The sequence below is a fragment of the Carcharodon carcharias genome, chromosome 20 (genome assembly GCF_017639515.1).
Source record: "Carcharodon carcharias isolate sCarCar2 chromosome 20, sCarCar2.pri, whole genome shotgun sequence".
NCBI lineage: Eukaryota > Metazoa > Chordata > Chondrichthyes > Lamniformes > Lamnidae > Carcharodon > Carcharodon carcharias.
In genome coordinates, this window is record NC_054486.1 from 81,886,934 (window position 1) to 81,909,289 (window position 22,356).

The 22,356-nt window shown below is 38.5% G+C and overlaps 1 protein-coding gene across 2 annotated transcripts in view; it reads right to left on the reverse strand.

Annotated features, from left to right (window-relative positions):
- Positions 1-22,356, reverse strand: part of LOC121292202 (TOG array regulator of axonemal microtubules protein 1) — a 150,366-nt gene that overhangs the window by 7,145 nt on the left and 120,865 nt on the right. The window contains exons 13-21 of one of the 2 annotated variants that reach the window (XM_041213879.1): positions 21,702-21,858; positions 21,007-21,112; positions 19,248-19,483; positions 16,660-16,818; positions 15,117-15,243; positions 14,789-14,904; positions 13,660-13,861; positions 11,581-11,800; positions 2,886-2,972 (exon numbers count right to left, since the gene is read on the reverse strand). In XM_041213879.1, the coding sequence (XP_041069813.1) occupies positions 2,886-2,972; positions 11,581-11,800; positions 13,660-13,861; positions 14,789-14,904; positions 15,117-15,243; positions 16,660-16,818; positions 19,248-19,483; positions 21,007-21,112; positions 21,702-21,858 (1,410 nt within the window). Of the gene's footprint in view, positions 1-2,885; positions 2,973-11,580; positions 11,801-13,659; positions 13,862-14,788; positions 14,905-15,116; positions 15,244-16,659; positions 16,819-19,247; positions 19,484-21,006; positions 21,113-21,701; positions 21,859-22,356 lie in introns of those variants that run through there. The other variant, XM_041213880.1, reaches the window with a different exon arrangement.

The following is a 22,356-nucleotide window of genomic DNA, read 5'->3' on the forward strand; positions in this document are numbered from 1 at the left end:
TGCTAATGTGTGGGCTAGAGTTATGAGTCAGTAGATAAGGTGCAAATGAAATTTGCATTTTAAGATAAGCAGGAAGTTGTTTGATTTACACATTAAAAGAGAGCGAAGCATATATACAGAAGGATAGCAGGCTATGTGGGGGGAGGGGGCGTGTAAAATCTTGAAAGGTACACCATGTGACATAGACTTGGAAGAAGCTCTAGCCACTCTGAAGAAGTGCTGCTCCAGTAACTAAAGTTGTGTTAACAGCCTTTTGAATTCCATTGTCAAGTGGCTGCTGTGGTAACCTTGCTGGATTGCTTATTTAAATTTAAAATCTATTTTGGACTGTTGCCTTAAAGGGGGTGTGTAATTGGGAATCAGGTTACCTAGGAGTTTTGGGATTTATTATCATATAATTTGTATGTGCTGTAATTTATGTATGTGTTAAAATTATTTTCTTTTGTTAATAAACGTTTTAATTTAATTTTTAAAATTTCTAAAGTTGTTAGTGGACTCATTACTTCTGAATTCGAGCACAAAACTTCTCGTAATAAATATAAATTGAAAAACTGGTGTGATAGCGTGGCCAAGGTTCCCTTGAGGATTTGGTCCGCCTGGCACATATCATCTGCCAAATTATAACAGCCACCCTCAGTGCTTCTGCCAAGTGGTGTTCAACATGGAGTAGTATTGATTCATCAGATGAGGGAGAGTGGTAGTTTGTAATCAGCAGAAGGTTTCCTTGACCAAAAGTGATCTGATGCTATCAGATGTCTTGTGGTGTGGAGATAATGCAGAGGACTCCCAACTCTGTCATATCTGATGGGTCTGACCTGCTGGTGGCACAGGACATACCCTGTGATGGTATGAAGGAGTCTGGGCATTAGCTGTAAAGTATGATTTGGTGAGTATGATTACGTCAGCCTGTTGCTCGACTAGTCTGTGGGACAGCTCTACCAATTTTGGCACAAGTCTCCAGATGTTAGTGAGGAGGGTTTTGCAAAGTAGATTTGGCAGGGTGTGCCGTTATCATTTACAATGCACAGGTCAATGCCAGGTCATCTGTCCGACTCTATTCTTGCTCAACTTTTCTGTAGCAGTTTAATACAACCGAGTTGCTTGTTATGCCGCTTCAGGGAGTAGTTAAGAGTCAGCCATATTACTGACAGTCTGGAATCACATGTAGACTAAACCAAGGACGGACAGAAGATTCTTTCTCATGAAGAACATTAATAAACCAGATGGATTTTTAAGGACAATCCAGTAGTTTCATGCTGTTTGTTAATTAGACTAGCACAACATACACTCTTTTTAAATTAATACAATTCCTCAAAGAACAAGCCTTCTTACAAACCAACACTGACTCTCCTTAATCAACCCATATTTTTATGGATGGCTACCAACTTTATCCTATGATATAGCCTCTAGAAGGATACCCACTACTGATATTAGGTTGACCAGTCCATTTTGTCCATTACCTGCTTTTTCTGTCATGGCAAATGCTTCTGCACAAGTTGAAAAAATTGATGAAAGGCTTATCCACATTTGAACATTTTTCCATATATATAGTTAATACCATCCTGTACCAGGAAGGATCACAGAATCCACATAGTGCAGAAGAGGCCCTTTGGCCCATTGAGTCTGCACCGACACGTGAGAAACACCTGACTACCTACCTAATCCCATTTACCAGCACTTGGCCCATAGCCTTGAATGTTATGACATGCCAAGTGCTCATCCAGGTACTTTTTAAAGGATGTGAGGCAACCTGCCTCCACCACCCTGCCAGGCAGTGCATTCCAGACCGTCTCCACCCTCTGGGTACAAAATTTTTTCCTCACATCCCACCTGAACCTTCTGACCCTCACCTTGAAATAATGTCCCCTTGTGACTGGCCCTTCAACTAAGGGGAACAGCTGCTCCCTATCCACCCTGTCCATGCGCCTCATAATCTTGTACACTGTGATCAGGTCACCCCTCAGTCTTCTCTGCTCCAACGAAAACAACCCAAGTCTATACAACCTCTCTTCATAACTTAAATGTTTCATCCCAGGCAACATCCTGGTGAATCTCCTCTGCACCCCCTCCAGTGCAATCAAATGTTTCCTATAATGTGGCAACCAGAACTGCACACAGTCCTCCAGCTGTGGCCTCACCAAGGTTCTATACAACTCCAACATGACCTCCCTACTTTTGTAATCTATGCCTCGATTGATAAAGGCAAGTGTCCCGTATGCCTTTTTCACCACCCCACTAACATGCCCCTCTGCCTTCAGAGATCTATGGACACACATGCCAAGGTCCCTTTGTTCCTCAGAACTTCCTAGTGTCATGCCGTTCATTGAATACTTCCTTGTCAAATTACTCCTTCCAAAGTGTATCACCTCACAATTTTCAGGGTTAAATTCCATCTGCCACTTATCTGCCCAATTGACCATCCTGTTTACATTTTCAAAAAAAGTTTATTAACTGCCTGAAAAACAGATTTTTTTTGCCCAGCTTTCCAGCCAATCAAAAGTCCCATTTATCAATGTGACCAGTTTAAAAATCTCCTGAAATGGCTGCTGTCCATAATACACACAAGCAACTAATGCAACTAGACAGTGCCTGGGCAAGTAATCTGGTTTGTGACACACAAAAGGATAAAAGAAGAAACCCCTTTTAGGTGGGAAATGTTTTCCATATCTTATACACCTCAAAGGATATATTCACATTGATTTATAATGGAAACCAGTATATAGATTGCCATGAGATATCTGGCATATGTCTCTACAGCAGCTTTTGTGGAGACCCCAGAACGGCATCTTTCTTGTTTATCATAGTGCCAAACTACATGTCCAATACACAATACTAGTTTTGTATTTCTTCATTAGTCATAATTGAAAAGGAGAAATATGTCTCACCTGCAAGCCTCTCAGTCATGTCTTGTTTTGCTTTTCCATTCAAGAACTGAGCCTTGTTGCAGAAATGTTGGAGCAGCAGGAAATTATCTGAATACAAATAAAAAAAATAAAGATTTACAAATATTTAGTGCCTTACATATCTTCAAGTCATCCTAAAGTGCTTCACAGCCAATTAATTAACCTTTAAAGCTGTATTAATGTTAGTGTTTAGGTAAACATGACAGCCAATTCAGATATACCAAGGTTCTATAAATGGCAAATTAATGAACAGTCAGATTAATTTGCTTTTAGCTAATGTTTCTTGAGGAAAGAATTTTGGCTGGGACATTAGGAGAACTCAAAGATAAAAGCAAAATACTGTGGATGCTGGAAATCTGAAACAAAAACAAAAATAGCTGGAAAAACTCAGCAGGTCTGACAGCATCTGCGGACAGGAATACAGTTAACGTTTTGAGTCCATATGACTTTTCATCAGAGACTCTCACTGCTTTCCTTTAAATTGTACTATGGGTTGTTTTACGTCCTAAACAGGGAGATGGAGCCTCGATTTCAGTCTCATCTAAAAGACAGTATTTCTGACAATACACCTGTACTGCACTGGAGAGTCAGCTTGTATTAAGTGCCCAGATCCTCAAGATACATTTAGAAGATGAATTTTAAAAAAGTTACTAAACCAGCACATTTGCCTTTCATATTCAATCCAGTTCAAAAAGAGCTGAACACTTTCCTAAGCGACTGTGGTAAAACAATACTTGCCTTGAATTTTTATGTTAATCAAGTTGAAGAGTGTTATTGTTGTGGAACATCACACATTCCATTTCAGATAACCAGTGTCAACATCAAACATAACTAAGTTAGACCCCAAATCCGAGCCTCAATGCCTCCCCTTCCCAATGCATTATTTTACAATTTGTAACACTAACAAATCTGTGGTTCCTAAGTAAGACTGCTAGTTTTACACTGTGGGCCTAACTCATTTCACATAAAACCCTTACAACCAATTAGAAGAAACTTCAATTCATCACTCTCATCTGCATTTGTATCCAGGTTCCAGAGATGAAAGGCTAGTGTCTAATCTATTGTTCCAAGAACCTACTTTCCTCATCTTTAAAAATGAGTAAAAGAACCAAGGTCCCACCTTACTTATTTATACATCAAAAATCTGCAATTCGAGAATCTTTGTCACCAGCAATTGCAGCTTTGCTAGGTCAAACTGTAGCCAATCAGGCTCTGGAATTCACTGTCTCCTGCACCCAGGAAAAACTGGTCAGCAGCTTGGATAGACTGTGGGATAGGTAGTGCTACGCACCTTTGTTCTCATGCAGATCAGTGGAAGAGCAAATGTACTGTCCCTTGTGTGTGCAACTAGAACAATGGAAACTGCATATATTGCTCTATTAGGGCCTGTTAGCTGCACCTTCATCATGTCTTCATCCAATGTTTACATAGCGACCATCAAATCAGTTGGGCCATTCTATCCTGACATTTGCATCAGTATGTAGCTGGTCTTTCTCAGGGCCACCCTCATAAAGATCACCCGCCAGTAGTAGATCTGGCTCTCTCCTTTGAACAACATCAACCTTCCACTAGTCATAGCGAATGCACTTCATTGGAGCTTCAGGGTAGCTAAAAGAGCCCTTAGAAAACATACAATTGGGCAATGTCTGGGTGACTACATTGTTTAATGGCAATTGTTGAACACAAAGAACGGAACCTTTGGATAGTGGTTCCACGCTATTGTCAGAACCTTTGTTTTCCGGTTTAATCTGTGGATTGAGAAAGGAGGAAAAAAGGATGTCAGAGTGTGCTGCTTTTGGAAGGGTTTGGCGAGAACTTCATGCCAGTGGTGGTTGGTAATTTCAACCTGCACAAGTTGCCAGTTTGTGTTGCTTGCAATTCAACATCTTCTTCACAAGAATACAAGAAATAGGAGCAGGAGTAGAGCATATGGCCTGTAGAGCCTGCTCTGCCATTCAATATGATCACAGCTGATCTTGGGCTTCAATTTCATTTTTCTGCCCTCTCCTTGTATCTGGCTATCCCAGCGTTAAAGGTATTGAATGATGGACCATGCACAACCCTCTAGAGTACAGAACTCCAAAGGTTCACAACCATTTGAGTGAAGAAATTTCTCATCTCAGTCCTAAACATTCGCCTCTATTCCCAAGACTGTGCCTCCATGATTAGACTTCCCAGCCGGCAGAAACAAACTCTCAGCATCTAGCCTATCAAACCCCCTCAAAATTTTGTAAGTTTCAATGAGATTGCCTCTCATTCTTCTGAACTCCAGGGAATATAAGTCCAATTTACTTAATCTTTCATCACAGGATACCCACCTCATTCCATGGACCAGTTTAGTGAACCTTCACTGTCGCGCCTCCAATCTAAGTATACTTTCTTAAATGTGGAGACCAAAACTGCGCACAGTATTCCAGATGTGATATCACCAAAACCCTGTACAATGGTAATAAGGCTTCTTTATTCTTGTACTCCAATCCCCTTGCAATAAAGGCCAACATGCTATTTGCCTTCCTAATTGTTTGCTGCACCTGCATGCTAACTTTCTGCATTCCTTGTACGAGCATACATAAATCTCTTTTAACATCAATACTTACAAGTTTCACATCTTTTAAAACATATTCTGCTTTTCTATTCTTACAACCAAAGTGAATAGCTTCACAATTCCCTACATGATACTCCATCCGCTATCTTGTTGCCCATTCACTTAACCTGTCTATATCTCTTAGCAGTCTGTGTCCTCTCAACACCTTAAATTTTCATCTATTTTGGTATCATCAGCAAACTTTGATACATTACTTTCTGTCTCTTCATCTAAGTCATTAATGTAGATTGTAAATAGCCGAAGCCCCAGCACTGATCCTTGCAGCACTCCACTATTTACTACCCCTTCATGCCCACTTTCTGCTTTGTATCCATTAACCAATCCTCTACCCAAAGAAAATATATTCAATGCTGCAAAGATCAGCGGTAGCCAGAAGATTGAGAAAATTTTATTTTTTTAGTCACCCATTGCTGGTTTCTAAAGGGGGAAATTGGAGTATGAGAGAACACTAGCAAGAACTACAAAAACAGACAGTAAAAGCTTCTATAAATATGTGAATAGGTAAAAAAAATGTATGACACTGGGAATTAATAATGGGAAACAAGGAAATGGCAGACTCTTTGAACAAGTATTTTACATCTGTCTTCACATGAGAAGACACAAAAAGCATCCCAAGAATAGAAGAAAAGCAGGGGGGAGGAGAAAATGGAAGGAGGAACTTAAAACAATCACGATCACTAGAGAAAAAGTGCTACGAAAACTAAGGGGACTAAAGATTGACAAGTTCCTTGGATCTGATGGCCTGCATCTTAAGGTCTTAAAAGAAGTGGCTAAAGATAGCAGATGCAATGGTCATAATCTTCCAAAACTCTCTAGATTCTGGGAAGCAGGGGTCAAAATATTTTTCTTTCCTGAGGGCTCTTTTTGAAATTTTCTCCAGGGCCACTTTTTGATTTTCAGGGGCTACATTTTGGTTTTCAGGGACTCCTTCATTCTCATTAACTCCTTTTTTAGCTGATGCAATCATGTGGTGACATTACCTTCTGTATAGGTGTTTTTTTTTAAAGAGTTTCCTTCTTTGGACAGATAAGATGGCACAAATACCAAACACTAAGAAAATTACAGGTTAATCTATTTCAGTCCAATTGATTGAGGGTTAAGTATTGGCCAAGACACTAGAAGAAATCCCTTATTCTTTCTTGAAAATTCATGGGATCCATTTGAGCAAGGGAATGAGGTTTTGATTCAACATTTCACCTGAGAGAAATAGTTTCTGGAATGCTGAACTCCCTGTGTTGCACTGAAGTGCCAGCCTAGATTATATATTCAAATCTTTGGATTGAGATTTGAACACACAATGTTCTAAATCAGAAGCAAAACTGCTACTAGAAAAGTTGAGTATGTTCTCCTGGGAATATTGTTCCTAACTGACATTGCAATGAAAGCAAATGTAATCACTTGCAATTTGTTGACAATCTTAAAATAGGGAGCAGGAGTAGGGAAACATTACATAGAAAAGATTTAGAGAATCATATGTTGAAAATGGGCAAAGTTAAATGCAACACAAAGTGTGAAGTTCAATTTAAACTTAAAGAACAATATATTTAATCTCTCTGCCAGGCACCCTGCAACCCTTTGGTCTAAAAAACACTGGACTTTAGCAGTATCTTCATTCTCAAATCGATTTCAACTCACATCTGATCCCCCAGGTTTTAAAACTTTTTTTTGAAGTCTTAATATTTCTGTTCTGTGTTTAAATGAGATTATCAATTACATCATTCCACTGCTAATCCCCCCTGACTGTTTTTTCCTGTATTACTTTTCTGCACACTTGTCAGCATGCTTCTTTTCTCCCTCCAACTTTCCTTCTTTTCTGATTCTGCTAGTAACCTTGCTTGTCACTTATTTTTGAGCTACAAAGGAAGGCCCAGCCATAAAAGTTGACTTGTTTGTTCTCTCCACATATTCTGACTGACCTGTTGTATGTGTAGCGGGGCCTCCAGCAGTGGCTCCCGTTCGTGGGGGAGAGTACTCAGCAGGAGAACTGGTTGACACATGTGGGCCCCTCCATGCAAGCAGCAAGGTCTTTGCAAGCTGAGAGGCAGAGCCAGATGCCAAGAGGTGAGAGAGAAAGCAGCAAGGGCAAGTCCAGGACTTGTGAGTAGCTGTGCGGCAGGATCCAAGGCCCTGAAGCCCCTGAGGGTGGTTAAATAACCAGGAAGGGGAATAGGAGACCTTGTCAGAATGAATGGCAGCACCCCTGAGTCTGCGAAACCTTGTGGAGAGAGGGGAGAACAGGAATACAACCAGGAGCAGCAGTTCAATACTGGTGAGTCACTGCAACGTGGAGCTGAGACCACAAATAGGACAGAGATCTGGAACATCAGCATGAATATACTCTGTAAATGGTTTGTTCTTTGAAGTCAAGCTTCCCCTTGAGAGTTTATACTCTCAAGAGAGCTGAGATACCAGTGGAATAAACAAAGCTTGATTTATAACCTTTGTGAAATCCATGTGCTTGAATCTCATGTCATCCAGTGTTTTTTTGACTTTATTTTAGTTCTCCCACAGCGATGTTCATACTGCAATGAAAGGTAGTTGTTTTACAGAAATAGGGCTTTTACCAAGAAAGCATGATGGGGACTCCTTCCTGGACATAACAGCAGTTGTAAATCCTGGGCCTTGGTGAGTGCAATGCTTCCGGTGGCTACCACTTCCTGCCTCTGATTGACTGGCAGCTCTAAGCAGGAACCACTTTCGCAGGGAAGGTCTGATTGCAGCCAATTAAGTGCCTGAAAGGCACTTGATTCCATCAGGCCTCTCAAATAGAACCGATGGAGGTTCCCAGCTGGTCCTCTGACCATTGGGCGAGACCACTGTTGGCCCAACAAAATTCTGGTCATAGCGTATTTGGATTCCTAAAAGGGATTCAATAAGGGGTGCCATAGAAAAGGTTATTGCACAAGATAAGTGCTCATGGTGCTGCGGGTGATATATTAGCATGGATAGCGGATTAGCTAACCAACAGGAAACAGAGTTGGGAAAATGGGTCATTTTCAGGTTGACAAACTGTAACTAGCAAGGTGCCACAGGGATCAGTACAGGGTCCTCAACTATTTATGATCTACATTAATGAACTGGATGAAGGGAGCAACTGTATCATCAGCAAATATGGCTGCAATATGAAGACAGGTAAGAAAGCAAGCCATGAAGAGGATGCAAAGAGTCTGCAAAAGGATATAGAAGGTTAAGTGAATGAGCAAAAAATTGGCAGATGGAGTATAATGTGGGAAAATGTGAGGTTGTCCACTTTGGCAGGAAAAATAGAAATGCAGAATATTATTTAAATGGAAACACACTGCAGAATGCTGCAGCACAGCGAGATCTGGGCGTCCTTGTACGTGAATCACAAAGTTAACATGCAGGTACGGCAAGTAATTAAGAGGCAAATGGAATTTGGCCTTTATTGCAAGGGGAGTGGAGTATAAAAGTAGGGAAGTCTTGCTATTACTGTAGAAGACATTGGTGAGACCGCATCTGGAGTAGTGTACACAACTCTGGTCTCCTTACTTAAGGAGGGATATACTTGCATTGGAAGTTCAGGGAAAGTTCACTATGCTGATTCCTGAGGTGAAGGGGCTGTCTTATGAGAAAAGGTTGAACAGGTTGGGCTTGTATCCAATGGAGTTTAAAAGAATGAGAGGTGATCTTATAGAAACATATAAGATTCTGAGGGGCTTAATAGGGTAGATGCTGAGAGGAGGTTTTCCTCACTTGGGAGAATCTAGCACTTGGAAGCACAATTTAAAAATACAGGGTCTCCCATTTAAGATGGAAATGAGGAGGAATTTCTTCTCACTGTTGCTAGCCTTTGGAATTCTCTTCTACAATGAGCAGTGGAGGCTGGGTCATTAAATATATTCAACATTGAGTTAGACATACATTTAATCGACAAGGGAGTTGAAGATTATGGCAGATGGGCTGGAGAGTGGAATTAAGGCCACAACCAGATCAGCCATGACTTATCGAATGGCAGAAGAGCTTTGATGTGCTGAATTACTGATGCCTGGTCCTATGTCTTATGATCTTATAAATTATAGACCAGTTACCTTAACAGAGGTGATAGGAAAGAAAATTGGATCCTTCTCAAAGAATAAGAAAAACATCTAGAAACTGAAAATGTAATAAAAAATAGCCAGCAAGGATTTCAAAAGGGAACATCATGCTTGACCAACCTTATTGAATTTTTTGAAGAACTGACAGAAAGAGAAGTATAATGAAGGAGTTCAAGCTTTTGGTCACCTGCCCTAGTATCTACTTATGTGGTTTGTGGTCATATTTTGTTTTATAATGCCTCTGTTAAATGCCTTCAGCCATCACATCACGCTAAAGGCACTATGCATGTACAAATTGTTGTTACCAAATACACGAATGAACTGCAGATTGGCCAATGTGTGCCATGCCAACTGCTACAACCTGGAAGGAAAGTTCAAGGCCATTGTTAACTTAGGTGGCCACTAGTGATAGAGTTGAGCTGCAGCATTCATAAGCACTTTTCCTCTGAGAATCTATGGTGTTTGATGCTGAGTTGTGTATGGTCCCCATTCTCCCTCCTGATTTCTTCAAAAGAGTCCCACAGCCTCATCAACTACTGGTGGTTCTCCCTTGTTGTTGATGCTCTTTTTCTTCCTCCATGAATACAGGGTATGTAAAACCGCTCAATTTTAATTAGACTTTCTACCTTCCAAGAGACAAAAAGCCGTTAACAACTTCACCCAATTATGGAACCCTGGAGAAATCAATAATTCCCAATAGCTCAGATCCAATTATCCATCTGTTTACCTGTGAGTAACACTCCAAACACACTGTTAATGTCCAACAACACTCAGTTTCCTGTGTGGACTCCTTCCTCAATGGTAGCCCTTATGAATAGCCAGAAAACTGCAATGGGTTCTTAGCTACGTAATACTATCTCTACTTAAGTAATACAGGCACTAGACACAGGCAGGTGCCCTCCTGCCTGGCCTTAACTCTTCAAGGTGGTGGGTACCACTAGTTTAACCTCATTTGTGTTATCCCCCTGCATTGTTCCAGGGTGTCAAAACACAGTTTGAAGTCGTACAAATGCTGCAGTCTTGCCCTATTCTGTTTTTCTCACTCCAATGTTTTTAAGCATGGTTAGAGAGGACTCTGCAGGCTGAAGCTTATGCATTCCATGTACTTCAAAAAGTCTGGCAGCACCTGTGAAAAAGAGTTAATTTTTTCATGTTAGTGACCTTTCATCAGAAATGATGAAAGGTCACTGGGCTGAAATGTCAATTCTGTTTCTCTCACTACTAATGCTGCTGAGTGTTTCCAGCATTTTCTGCTTTAATTTCGGGTTTCCTGCATCTGTAGTTTTTTTTGCTTTAGTACGTACTTCAAGATTCCATTAAAAGATTCAGAAATGGACTCTATGAAAACCACCCATGCATTAGAATGGCTGGTTTTTCCAATTAATTGTATCCTTTCTGCATAATCTTGAAAATGTTGACTTTTTCCTGGGATACAATTCCACAGTTGCCAGTTCTGCACTACTACTTCACAAGTGTCCACTCTTCAAGTGTTGGAAAACTATTTTACCACAGAAGGCACCATAGCCATGCCTGATCATGTCCCCACTGTGCAATGCAGGAGGTATTCTCGTAATAATAATCAGGCATAGGAACCCAGGTGATTTTTCTCTAATACAGGGGTGCTAAAGTCAGTGTGTCATCGCTGTCAATGAAGCTGAGGTCACATACCTTCGTATCTGGCACAAAGTCTGATCATGAAATTCAAGGTGACTGAAGGTCACATGTACAAACTTGTCTCTTTTCTTCCATTTTCAATATAGTATTTATATTAAAAAAACCTTAAAAACATATTCCAGCTATAAAGATAGTAAATTTTAGTCAGATAGATGTAAAAAATACATTCCTTTCTTCAAAGTGTTCTTTTTAAACAAATGTCTTCCTCTGATATTAAGACCACATCTATCACTGTACATGTGCATATACACACATACTTCGAGAAAGATAATAATATAAACAAGCATGGTTTTGTTTCTGGAGAGAGTATCTCAAAACAATTATTTTTGCCACTTCTACATACCTATATGTTGAACGAGGGTGTGAATAACACCGATGGCAGCATTATAAATCCCAAGATTCTTGGAATTCAGATTGTTGTCGACAATGGCAGGGAAAAGAATGTTCAGAACCTGAGCCAGATTATCCTTCAGTAATGGAATCATTTTCTGCATGGTTTCCAATGCCATCTGATTCACCTTGCTGTTGAAGTCATGCAATCGAGGTTTGAAAGCATCAAAGATCTGGAGTAGAAAGTTATATACATGCCTTAACATGGTAAGGAATATTATTGGGAATTGGATCTTTTCCTCATTTCACATTACACATGTCACAGGTCAGTTTTATTATTAATTTGATACAGTATAACAATTCTGCCTCTATGTATGTGAAACATGGCTAAGTAGGTAATAAGACTGGCAACTAAATACTGCAGGTGATGACAGTCAAAAAAGGGACCTAACTAACAGAAGGATAGAAACGTGGATTGAAGTTAAAGTCAAGAAAGGATGAATCACACTAATAGGGATATTATACAGACCACCTTATAGTGAAAAGGAGGTGGAGGAAGAAATACAAAACCGAATGTGTGATGTTATGGAATAATAATCATGGGAGATTTTAACTACCAACCACTAGTGAAAGGGGTACAGGGAATTAAGTTTTTACAATCTGTGCAGAATGCCTTTCTTACCCAGTATGTAAAAAAAACAAAGAAGGAAGCACAGCTTGATCTAGTAATGGGAAATAAACTAGAACAGACAAGAGAAACATAAAGTAGTATCTAAGAAATAGTGATCACAGCATAATAAAGTTTAAAATAAAGATTGAGAAGAATGAGTGTAAGGCCAAAGTAATAACTTAGAAAAAACGATTTTAAGGGAATGAGAATGAAGAAATATATCCCACTAAAAAGCAAGAACAAACTATACAGTAATGACACACCATGGATGAATAAGAAATGAGGACAAAATTGAAACTAAAGAAAAAAATAAACTAAGTACTGAGACAACAAAAGAGGATGAGAAAAGGCACATGAAAAGGCTAGGAAAGAAGTCAAGGGAACAGTTAAGAAAGGAAAAATAAACTAGAAAATTAAATTATCAAGAAATTTAAAATAAGAAGTGTACTTCAGACACAAATAACAAAAAAATCAGGTCAGGGATAGTGCCACCAAAGGATGCACATGATAAATTCACAGGTGAAGACAGTGAAATAGTTTAAATACTAAATAATTACTTTGCCTCAGTATTTATCAGGGAGACCACATGGTGGGCATGAGATTAGAAGTAGAAATCAAAAGAGACAGAAACCATTTAACATGGAAGGGGGCAATATAATTAGCCCAGGGGCAGCAAGCAAAGAGTGATGAACCAGATGAATGTTTAAATCAGGTTGAGAAGTGGTTTGCAGGGGTGCTCCCAAGGTTCAATTACTCTTTTCAGTTTTCATAAATGATCTTGACTTGGGTGCAGAGAGAAGATTATAAAGCTTGCAGATGATTGAAACAAGGCAGAATAGTAAAGGATAGCCATAGGCTTCAGGACGACATACACGATGGTGAAACAAGTAGAAGCGTGTCAGGTAGGGTTCAATGCATAGAAGCATGAAGTGATACACTTTGGGAGGAATAACATGGAAAGACAGGATTCTACAATCAAAAGGGTGTGGTGCGGCGTGGAAGAGTGAAACTGCGAGCAGGATGGCGTAGAAGGGTGTGGCTGCAAGGATTTGGCATGGATGAGTGAGGCCGTGAGCGGGGTGGTGCAGAAGGGAGGGGCCCCAAGAGGGGCTGTGCAAAAAGGCGAGGTCACGGGTGGGGCACAGTGGAAAGGTGAGGCCACGAGCAGGGTGACACTGGAGGGCATGGTTGTGAACGGGGTGGTACAAGAGGGCGATGCGGTGAGCAGGGTAGTGCAGGAGGGGCAGCAGGGGTAGTTTACAAATAAATCATTTAATCTACTTTTAACTTAAAGCAATTCAAGTGGTTAGTTAAAAACAGCCCCCCGCCTCACAGAAACTCTACAAGGCTTCAAAAGCTAGATTCATGATTCAGGGCTATTCATTTATCACAGTGATGATTAAATTGTTGTTCCTAAATTACCTTAACAATGTTAATTACAACAAGTTCTTGATTGTTTAGACAATCTGTTAATAATTGCTCGATTCCTCGGCTACGATCCCGAAAGTCTTTTGCACCCAAAAGGCCTGTAATTTCCTTGAGGTATTCTGCATTTTCCATCAGGTTTCGTGGAGATGGCCTCCATGTGTAATCACGTAAATTAACTACTCCTTCTGTGATATCCCTGTTATAAATTAAAATCAACGCTACAATTTTAATTTCATATTTGAAGGAAATTTTCTGTAAAAAGCTTCTGTAAATTCAAAATATAACCAAGCTGCACTCAAATAAAAAGCATTGTTTTTAAAAAAGGGGTCAATTTCTCAAAAATGATTTCCACTAGGAAAATGTTTTAAATTTTATTCTAAAAATTTATTTCATTTTTATTTAATCTTATTTATTTAATTTTTTGCATACAGACCATACTCAACCAATCTGTGTTTGCAAAAACTTAAACAAAATGCCTCTTAGATGCAATTCCGGGATTCAGCAGCACATGATGAACAATCCCGAGTTCGCTAATAGCTACACTAATAACCAATTCAAGATAATCAGTCAAGCTTGTAAGGTGGCTCATTTACACTTGCTAAAAGTGACATACATTCAAATGCAGGGACCTATTCTCTGCAAACAAAAGGAATATTTTCAAGCCTTGAGCCGTTTTTAAATTACCTAAGAGCCTGGGGAGTCTATAGCTCCCTGTTGCTTTCTCCATGAATCCCTCAGCCAATCAGAGTCAACTTACCAACCAGTCAGCACCCCTTTTCTCTTGTTGTATAAATTGTTGTGATCATTTGAAATTTGGCAGTATGTTTGTCCTGATGAGTGTAAGATGAAAAGTTTCGGCAATGTCTCTCTTTTCAGCAATATAACAAATTAATGAATTTCATTTGCAGATAATGGGAGTAAGCAAGATACTAGTTTCAATTCTGCACCGCCCATCCCATCCTGCATATTATAATAGTTGCTTTGACATGTCATATTCTACACACTGAATTCAAAGTATAAAATCATAAACCCAAAGACATGAAATACTAGAAATACAGCCATCACATTATAAGATTCTTTTTGCAAATAATTTGTTATTAACTGTAAGTAAATTTGATAATACCTTCCTGTTAAACTTTGTACTTCCCTGGAGCTAGATGAAGCTCGCATGCTCCCTCCACTACCAGGATATCGTCTGCCCTTTGCTGATGGGGTATCTAATGGCATTTCTCCAAGGCCCTTACAGAAATAAAAATGTAACTAGGTCTAATGTTATGAGGGAAAGTACGCCAAAATACCAAAAACGTAAACAACTATAAACACAAATTAATCATTACTTTAAAGCTATAGTATGACATTTTTTTAATACAGCAGCAAAGATATTTTCAAATATTTGCTTTAAGAATGACTGAACTGTTTACTGAGATCCTTAAATACTAATCATATTGTACCTTTTGCCGAAGAGTATTAACAGTATCTCTAATATAAGGCAGGTCTCTGGGTGGCAAATGTTTTTCAAGCACTTTGTCAAAATCATGGTGAGACATCATAATAAACAGCATCTTACGTCCATAGTATCTGCAATATAGCAAAAAGGTCAATGCATCATCTACAAAAACTGAGTTATGGTGTTTCAATATTCTAATTACCAAATTACAAGTTATGCAACCCAGGGATAATGAACTACAATCTGAATTTCAATGTGTTAAGATATCTTGACAAAATTAAAACCCAAATGGAGTGCATCATACTGATATACTCAGGCTTTAACCTAATGAAAAAAATTTAAATCTAATTTTATGCTCAATAAAAAAAAATTATTTGCAGGCAAGCAGTTAGATTTCCTCATCTTGCTAAATTGAGTTTTATGAAATTAGGAAATCTGCCTAGAATTTCAGGCAATTGTCCTTGTAAGCTGTGGCACAGTCACACAGCAACCTGGAAGGTACTGTGCAGGCCACTCAAGTTGTTCCCTTTAAGATATCATGCATATGTGGCCATGCAAAAAAACGTAAAGGTACAGCGCATGCAAATAAATGGACGGCGCACAACGAAAATTATTTAGAGAGGACATTGGCGACAGGCTATGTAGCTAAATAATCAAACATCTACTACTGATTTTGAACAACGCTTGCACATCAGAACACAAGAGGAGGATTAAAAAGTTAGAATTTCTTTCCCATCTAAATGAAACCATTCACCCTCATTAACAGTCAATTTTAATGTATTTTGCATTTAATCTCTGTTCATCCAATTCTGCTCAGTTTAACTTATTTATCATTCTCTTGGAAGCCCAGTTCCAGCCTTGGCTAGATTATACTTGGCTTACTTGGCATGTTTCTAGTCTTCATGTTATACACGGATATTAAAACATTAGAGAAAGTACAGAAAAGGTGAACAAGGTGTTACTAGAATTGAGAGGATGTAACTATCTGGAACAACTGAGCAGGCTAAGAGGAGACTTGTTAGAGGTCAAATTCATAAAGGGATTCAGTAGGGTAGATGAGGAGAAACTGTTCCCACTCATGAGCAAGTGCAGAACAAGGGGGCATAAATTTAAGATAGCTATGATCGGAGCAAATGAAGAATTTAGAAGGAATTTCTTTACAATGTGGCAAGATTGTGGAGCTCCTTTGTCAAACGGAATGATCGAAACAGATAGCAGTGACACATTTAAGGGGATGCTAGATGCGCACACGAGAGAGAATGTAGAAATATGGTGGCAGGATAGAAAGAAGCAATTAACATGGTCTGGACCTTGTTTGGAATATAAGCTAAGACACAGACCTTCTCTCAATCTAGCATCCTGTTATCTGAGGGTTGCTAATTATGAACGCACAAAGTCATGATATCACAATAGAGCCATTTCAATGTTGTACATTCTTTATAAAAATTAGTGTCCTGGGGAAAAATTGAATCAGTCCTAGAACTCAGTCTGTAAGTTGAATCACGACATTGTTCTATAAAATTCATCAGTAAAAGACATTTACTTGCCTAGTTTCTTGGGATCCATCTTGTGCAAATTTTGCTACCGCATGTATAATTCGATCAGTGATATCTTTAATTCCAGATAAAAGCCGTCCTGCTCCCATTCGCTCCACTACATTGGCAAGATGCTGTGCTGTACATTTCCTGACCACAGCATTAAGATGGCTGAACAAAAGCAATGAAGGTACAATTAAAGAGCTGCTAAACCACATCTGGAGTACTGTGTACGGTCTTCTTATTCAAGGAAAGATGCAAACGCGTTACAAGCAGTTCAGGGAAGGTTTACTAGACTAATACCAGGAATGGGCTTATGAGGAAAGGTTGGACAGGTTAGGCTTGTATCCACTGGAGTTTAGAAGAGTAAGAGGTGACTTGCTCGAAAGTTTAAGATTCTGAGGGGTCTTGACAGAGTAGATGTGGAGAGGATGTTTCCTCTTGTGGGAGAATCTAGAACTAGGGGGTCATGATTTAAAAATAAGGGGTTGCTCATTTAAGACAGAGATGAGGATACATTTTTTTGTCTCAGAGGGTTGAGAGTCTTTGGAACTGTCTTCCTCAAAAGGCAGTGGAAGCAGAATCTTTGAATATTTTTAAAGCAGAGCTAGATAGATTTTTGATTAACAAGGGGATGAAAGGTTATCGGGGATAGGCTGGAGGTTACAATTAGATTAAACATGATCTTATTGAATGGCAGAGCAGGCTTGAAGGGCTGAGTGGTCTACTCCTGCTCCTAGTTCATAAGTTTGTATAAAAATGAAAGCTAATTAGATTTCCATACAATTATGCTAATTAAATTATCTGTTGGTAAACCTTATTAATTGGAATATCAACCAGTCACCAAGGAAACACAACCTTTGGGAGATGACAGTAATAAGAAAATCTGGCACAGAAAAGTGAGAAGGGCAACAAACGTTTCTTCCAACTACCATATAACTCCCTCGTATGGTCATCTTCAACTGGACAGCAAAATAAAAGAGAGACTTTATTTATAGAAAACCTTTGATAGGACAAAAATATGTATCGATAAGATATCAAGATAAACATGTACAAAGCAGGCAGCCTGCTAACAACCCTTTATTTATTTCCCTTATTGGAAGCGATTTCCTTCCATTTTGTACCTGCTCATCAGAAATTTGTTGTGTGGGAAAAACTGCGGGTGCAAATCTACTTTCTAAAGTTCTGGTCTCCCAAAGAGAAACATTTGACAGCATACCTTAAGTTATCAACTTATACAACCAGAGATATGCAATGGGGGAGATAGTGGCATAGTGGTATTGTCACAGAACTAATATTCTAGAGGCTCTGGGGACCCAGGTTCAATTCCCACCATGGCAGATAGTGAAATTTGAATTCAGTAAAAATCTGGAATTAAAATTCTGATGATAACCATTGCTGATTGTCATAAAAATCCATCTGGTTCACTAATACCCTTTAGGGAAGGAAATCTGCTGCCCTTACCTGCTCTGGTCTACATGTGTCTCCAGACCCACAGCAATGTGGTTGGCTCTTAAATGCCCTCCAAACAAGGGCAATTAGGGATTGGCAATAAATGCTGGCCTAGCCAGCAACACCCACATCCCATCAACAAATAAAAAAAAAGACAGATACTTGACCAGAGGCTGTTCTGGATTTGAAAATGTGTAACACAGGCTTCAAACTAAATATAGACAGATTTTGGTTAAGGTGTTGAACTCATTTTCCTCTTCCAACCCAACATCACAGAAGGAACAAATAGAAGGGTACCAAAATTTGCAATCCAACTTTCAACTTCTGGATGTAATAAACTTGCCACTCTTGATTCCTGCCTAAAATTCAGTATTTGTGTTTATTAAATTACTATTAACATTAGAGGCATGAAAAATAATACACAGAACAAGTTCAAATCCCATCTTGGCAGTTAGAGAATCCAAGTTCAGTAAAAGTTGCCATGAAGTGTTGGCCACACCAACTTGATTGGTCATAACTGCCCAAAGTGAAGGAACAAACCACTCAGTTATATCAAATGTTCTCAGTAAAGAAATGCCAGCCTCGTCAGTGGCACCCAAATTGCAACAGTGAAATGGAAAAAAATCACTGATTATGAACATTGTAGGTTTACAGGCACCAGTAAGAAAAAACTTCTTTAAGTTACCATATTTTTTAGGAGAGACTTAAGACCAACCAAGAATTCAAAAATATGTTATTTAGCGATGTCACATTCAGGCTGAAAAACTAATCTAGTACTGATTGGAAAGAGATTTCACATGCTCTTGGGGACATTCTAGAGAATCAGGTATTGACAATGGGAACAAAGAATTGATGTTTGCCTTGTTAAGGAACTTTCTCTTATACTGGAAAATTGGAAAGATTCAATAGTACTAGGAGAAAGATATCTGATTTCATTTTTTTCTTTTAAATTGATGAAGTTAGATTTTGTACAGAATAAAATACATAGAAACATACAATAAGATTCAATGTTCACAAGCAATCCCCTTTTGATCTCCATATAAAACATATCAGCTAGAATCATTAACAAGATTTTTAAAAATACATAAAACACAGAAACAGTAACATTCTTTTGTTAAAATATACATATTAAAATAAATTATATTTACTTCAGTCCGCCATTTATTAAGGATGAAAGTGCTCGTGCTGGGGTAACATTCATGACCATTGCATTCAATGCTTTGTCCACATCCTCTCGTATGAAGGCATTAGATTCACTTGCTTTGTGCAAAAGGATTTTAACAGTGTTGTCCAGCTCCTGATCCATATTCTTCTTGAACACTGTGAACATGTCTCCTAAACAGAGGACTGCTACTCGTGAAACACCAGAGCGTAGATTTTTCACCTGTGAATAGGAAATACAGAGTTAATTTAGGACATAGAGTTAATTTTAGGGGATTCGGTATTATGCTACTGGACTAGTAATCCAGAAGTCTGGACTAATGATCCAGAAACACGAGAGCGAACCCCATCATTGCAGCTAGAGAATTTAAATTCAATAATGTAAATAAATCTAAAGTAAAAAGCTAGCGTAAGGAATGAAACCACTGGATCGTTGTTAAAAACCTAACTGCTTCACTAGTCCATGAAGGAAATCCACTGTCATTACCAACTATGATCCACAGCAATATGCTCGACACTAAACTGCCCCCTTGCCTAGCAAGCCACTCAGTTGCATTCCAGAAGTCAGCTCATCATGATTTTCTGAAAGGCACTGAGGGATGGGTACTAAATATTGCCCTTGCCAGCAATGCTCACATTCCCATGATTTAACAAAAAATAATTCTGAAAACGGAGCTAATGGAAAATGTTAAGTTTGATTGCTAAATCAAGTATCATTTTATTATATTCAAAAGGAAGGGACAAAAGGGAAGGAATGTGCATTTATATTACACCTTGAACATACACAGCATGTTCCATGGTGTTTCACAGATGATTAATTTAGAAATTGCATTTTTGATTCTGAAGTCCAAATCGTTAATGTAAATTGTCAACAGCAGTGGTCCCAGCACTGATCCTTGTAATACACCTTCTGCCGCTCTGAATAGCTATCCTTTACTCCCACTTTCTACTTTGAAGTTGGCTTGTAATCCATTCTGCCACTTGTCCCCTCACTTCACATTCTCTGATCTTATTCTTTAGGTATTATGGGGTAATTTATCAAAGGCCTTATGAAAATTCAGATAAATTACAACTTCTGCATTATCTACTCTCCCTGCTACCTCTGCAAAAAAATTGATAAGGTTGGTCAAGCAAGATTTGCCCTTTTGAAATCCATACTATTCATTATTTTATTTCTCATTTCTAGATACTCCTTAGTAAAAATTACATGGTTTTTCCTACCACCGACGTTAAGCTGAATAGTCTATAATTCCCTGGGCGTGTTCTGTCCCCTTTTTAATTTGGGAATTGGATTAGCTATCTGCCAGTCCTCTGGCACTATACCTTTTTCTAACAAATTATCAAATATGCATAATAATGCCTCTGCTATCTCTTCCTTAGATTATTTTGAAATATGTGGATGTAATCCATCTGGACCAGGGGTTTTGTCCTCTGAGTTTATTTAGTTTGCTCAATACATCCCCTTTTATTATTTTAAATACACAACTTATTACTCATCTCATCATTCAAAGTCTCGCCTTTCTATTCTACCTCCCTGGTAAATGCCAAAACAATTATTTAATATTTTTTGCCATTCTCTATCATTAACTGTGGTATTACCCTGTTTATCCCTTTATGATCCTATTTCTATCACAGCCTTCCTTTTCTCGTTACTGAGATTTTTTTGAGCACATTTTATTGTCGTTCCACACGTTAAATAGAGTTAGTATGGTTATTAAATTCTTATGAGGAAACATTTAAAACAACCTCTTGAACAACAGGAAAGACAGCTTCATGAAGTCTCACTGTTAACACATCTGAGTGGTATGTAGACAGACATCGAATACAATTGATGCCTTCAATTTTCTTTTCCCTATGAAAGAATGCAAAAACTGAATTAGTAATACTAAATTAAGTTCCAAGTACCAATGATAAACTATGAATGCCAAAAGAAAACCAATACAATTTTTAAAAAATTGTAGGACACAATCTCATCCAATGTCCGCTAATGCAATGTTTAAAGAAATAAAAGTGGGTGGTTGGTGTTTTTTGTTATAAGCACGCTGTTGTTTTATTTAATGTACAATGTATTCTTTAGAGTTTTGATTGAAGTGGTGCCAGATCAACTCGGAGGCCATCCTATGACACAGTTTCTCATTTTCTGTGGATTTACTCTGGGATGCACTTCATTGGCAATAACATTGAAGCAAACTAAATGTATAGTATAGTGTCTGTTTTAAATAAGTGAATGGTATGCATTTTAAATAAGTCCATTATATATGAAGATAATATATCTTACTCAGCTGACCACTTGCAAACCCATGGATATCTAAAGTTAGGTTTATTATACCAGCTTTAATATAGAATAGGAAAGCTTGGCTAATACATCATATAACTGCAATACGGAATAACCTCAATACAGGAAATTCTAATGTTAATCAAATGAAAAACTCATTCCATACCAGTCTTCATCACATAAAAGTTTAAGAGCTTCTGAGAGTGCAAGGTCTGGTTTGGAAAAAGGTCTCAATTCAGAAGGATCTACAACCTCTGGACTAGGCAAAACCGATGGTGTTTGACCCCTGTGTGATGATCTGGGACCTGGAGCATTCTCCCCTCCTATTAGACAGAGTAGAAGAAAATTTTTTAAGTAATTTTGTAAATTAACATGTTGATTTTGTTCAGCTTCCTTGCAAACAATAATTTTGGATCCAGTTTTTGGATCCAATTTTCAAGAACCTGTATAGAACCTAAGAATTAAGAAACATTTTGAAGGAAGGATTCCACTTTGCAATAAAGACTAAAACACAAAACAACTGTGTTCTTAATGTCCTCTGAAAGTTTGAAGATACAATATATTAAAAGAAGCCATTCTAAAAAATATTTTTTGAGTTTTGCAATTTTTTTTTAAATAAGCTTCCTTGCAGAATCCTTCTAATTTTGAAAGGGATGCCTAATTTCCATATCATCACTAAAAATTATTTCCCTGCCAATCAAAAGACGATATAGCACAGGAGGTGGCCATTTGGACCATTATCCCCGTATCAGCTCTTTGGTAGGGTTCCCTAATTAATTCCACTCCCCTGTTCATTTCCCATAGCACTGCAATTTTTTTTT